Genomic DNA, 3,293 nt, shown 5'->3' with positions numbered 1-3,293 from the left:
TGTCCCTCCCACAACATGTGGGAATTATGGGAGTACAATTCAAGGTGAGATTTGGGTGGGCACACAGAGGCAAAGCATATCACCTCGTTATCTGAGTTCTGTGCAAGGGCACTTCAGGAATTTGGGAAGTTTTCAGGTACTGTCGTTCTCAAACGTAGCTACATATTGAAATAACCTAGAGAATTAAGAAAAGGAACCCACTTATGCGTGAGTGCTATACCCTTCTCTGCTAACAATTATGTTCAGCTCATATGGGGTATGGCCTGAGCATAACAATGTCTGAAGCTTCATAAATGGCTCTAGTGTGTGGTCAAGTTGGAGAACCACTGTCCTAGAACATCCCAGTGATAAAGATGTGACTGTCAGTTCAGATACATTGTAAATATAGAGAAATTCTTAACAGAGGACGCACAGTAAATGACTTCAGGTGGAAAGTCCGTAAAGTAAATGTGAGAAGAAGGTCAGGTGGGGAGTGTGGGGAGCCGGGGAAAGCATGCCCCTGGGCTCCCTCCAACAGAAGCCACCTGGAACCTGGGACCAATGTGCTAGAGGAACCTGTTTTCTTTCTTTCTTTTTTTTTTTTTTTTGAGACGGAGTCTCGCTCTGTCGCCCAGGCTGGAGGGCAGTGGCGGGATCTAAGCTCACTGCAAGCTCCGCCCCCGGGTTCACACCATTCTCCTGCTCAGCCTCTGGATTAGCTGGGACTACAGGCGCCCGCCACCACGCCCGGCTAATTTTTTGTCTTTTTTTTAGTAGAGACGGGATTTCACCGTGTTAGCCAGAATGGTCTCGATTTCCTGACCTCGTGATCTGCCCACCTCGGCCTCCCAAAGTGCTCGGATTACAGGCGTGAGCCACCGCACCTGGTGTTTTTGGGGTATTTTTTGACATTCATCACACATAGAATTTAAGAGGACAACTGAGGGCCGGGCATGATGGCTCACGCCTGGAATCCCAGCACTTCAGGAGGCTGAGGTGGGCGGATCACGAGGTCAGGAAATTGAGACCATCCTGGCTAACATGAAGAAACCACGTCTCTACTAAAAACAGAAAAAATTAACCGGGCATGGTGATGGGCGCCTGAAATCCCAGCTACTCAGGAGGCTGAGGCAGGAGAAAGGTATGAACCCAGGAGGTGGAGCTTGCAGTGAGCGGAGATACACCACTGCACTCCAGCCTGGGCAACAGAGTGAGACTCCATCTCAATAATAAAAAAAAAAGAGGACAACTGAATAAATGAAGGAGAGACTGCTTGTTCGCAGGGAATCAGACCAGACTTTGGTTGTTCATTCCAGTAAAAACTCAAATGCGTACCATACGTGAGTGCAGAGTAGCTGGAGTAAACATACTTTCAGGAGCCAGACTTTGTGGGTTTAAGTCCCAGCTTTGCCATTTACGGCATGATCCTGGACAAGTTACTTAACTTCTCTGAGCCTTGGGTTCATCATCTATAAAACAGAACTAATAATAGTGCCTACTTTACAGGATTATTATGAGATTAAATACTATATATGAAAAGCACTTAGGCCAGACATGGTGGCTCACGCCTGTAATCCCAGCACTTTGGGAGGCCGAGGCAGGTAGATCATTAGGTTAGGAGTTCCACACCAGGCTGGCCAAGATGGTGAAACCCCGTCTCTACTAAAAATACAAAAATTAGCCAGGCACAGTGGCCAGTGCCTGTAATCCCAGCTACTCAGGAGACTAAGGCAGAGAATTGCTTGAACCCAGGAGGCGGAGGTTGCAGTGTGCCAAGATTGTACCACTCTACTCCAGCCTGGGCGACAGAGTGAGACTAGTCTCAAGCAAAAAGAAAAGCACTTAGGGCTGGGCGTGTGGCTCACGCCTCTAATCCCAGCACTTTGGGAGGCCAAGGCAAGCAGATCGCGAGGTCAGGAGTTTGAGACCAGCCTGGTCAACATAGTGAAACCACGTCTCTACTAAAAATACAAAAATTAGCTGGACATGGTGGTGCACGCCTATAATCCCAACTACTCGGGAGGCTGAGACAGGAGAATCACTTGAACCTGGGAGGCAGCGGTTTCAGTGAGCCGAGATCACACCACTGCATTCCAGCCTGGTTAACAGAGTGAGACCCTGCTACAAAAAAAAAGAAAGAAAGAAAGAAAAGAACACTTAGAACAGAATCAGGCACGTGATGAGTGTTCTGTTAGTGCTAGAAGTGATGATTGTTATTCTAGTTATTACCTACCAGGAGTTCTGCTCAACTCTGGAGCCATACCTACTTGAGATGCAGGGATAGATATACTTTCCTTATGGTTATTTGTCATTTGCCAAATATTTTATTCTTTTCAGCCTGTGACATTCTGGCCATTGATAAGTCCCTGACACCAGTCACCCTGGTCCTGGCAGAGGATGGCACCATAGTGGATGATGACGATTACTTTCTGTGTCTACCTTCCAATACCAAGTTTGTGGCGTTGGCCAATAATGAGAAATGGGCATACAACAATTCAGGTGAGAAACTCTAGCCATATAGAAAACGGCCTATGCAGTACAGCATCCATCATGATTACTTTCACTACACAGTTGCCATTTGTCTGGCTTTTTAAGCATTTGTTCAACAAACATTTACTGAGCATTTTCTATGTGCTAGACATGGTGCTGAGTCCTGGGGATAAAGATGAATGAGGCCAGGCACGGTGGGCAGGTCACCTGAGGTCAGAAGTTTGAGACCAGCCTGGCCAACATGGCGAAAGCCCATCTCTACGGAAAATACAAAAACTAGCTGAGCATGGTGGCAGGCACCTGTAATCCTAGCTACTTGGGAGGCTGAGGCTGGAGAATTGCTTGAACCTGGGAGGTGGAGGTTGCAGTGAGCTGAGATGGTGCTGCTGCACTCCATCCTGGGCGACAGAGCAAGACTCTGTCTCAAAAAAAAAAAAAATAGATGAATGAGACATGGGCCCAGTTCTCAACTAAGTCATGGACAGACAGTAACTAAAATGCAGTCTGGCAGGGAGCTCAGTGCTGCAGACTGCAGTCCGGCTGTTTAGGTCTGGATCCTGGCTCTACCATTTACTAGCCAGGTGACCCTGTGCAAATTACATAACCTCTCAGTGCCTTGTTGACATCATAATTATAGAACCTGTCCCCTAAGATTGTTGTAAAGAAAATATAGTACATATCAAACCAGGATTTCTCAATGATACTGCTGACATCTGGGGCTGGAGTTGTGGAGAGGCTGGAGTTGCGGAGAGGCTGGAGTTGCGGAGAGGCTGGAGTTGCGGAGAGGCTGGAGTTGCGGAGAGGCTGGAGTTGCGGAGAGGCTG

At 47.6% G+C, this 3,293-nt stretch overlaps 1 protein-coding gene across 2 annotated transcripts in view; it reads left to right on the top strand.

Annotated features, from left to right (window-relative positions):
- The window catches only part of DFFA (DNA fragmentation factor, 45kDa, alpha polypeptide), a 19,687-nt gene that overhangs the window by 4,233 nt on the left and 12,161 nt on the right, over positions 1-3,293 (top strand). Inside the window, exon 2 of one of the 2 annotated variants that reach the window (XM_011935788.1) lies at positions 2,317-2,478. The exons of the other annotated variant lie outside the window; for it this stretch is intronic. Coding sequence (XP_011791178.1) covers positions 2,317-2,478 — 162 coding nt within the window. The remainder of the gene's footprint in view (positions 1-2,316; positions 2,479-3,293) is intronic. 2 annotated transcript variants of the gene reach the window in all.

Source organism: Colobus angolensis, unplaced genomic scaffold (genome assembly GCF_000951035.1).
Source record: "Colobus angolensis palliatus isolate OR3802 unplaced genomic scaffold, Cang.pa_1.0 Scaffold149, whole genome shotgun sequence".
NCBI classification, from domain to species: Eukaryota; Metazoa; Chordata; class Mammalia; order Primates; family Cercopithecidae; genus Colobus; species Colobus angolensis.
The sequence above is the reverse complement of the archived record's forward strand: the minus strand, read 5'-3'. Positions and strand labels throughout refer to the sequence as shown.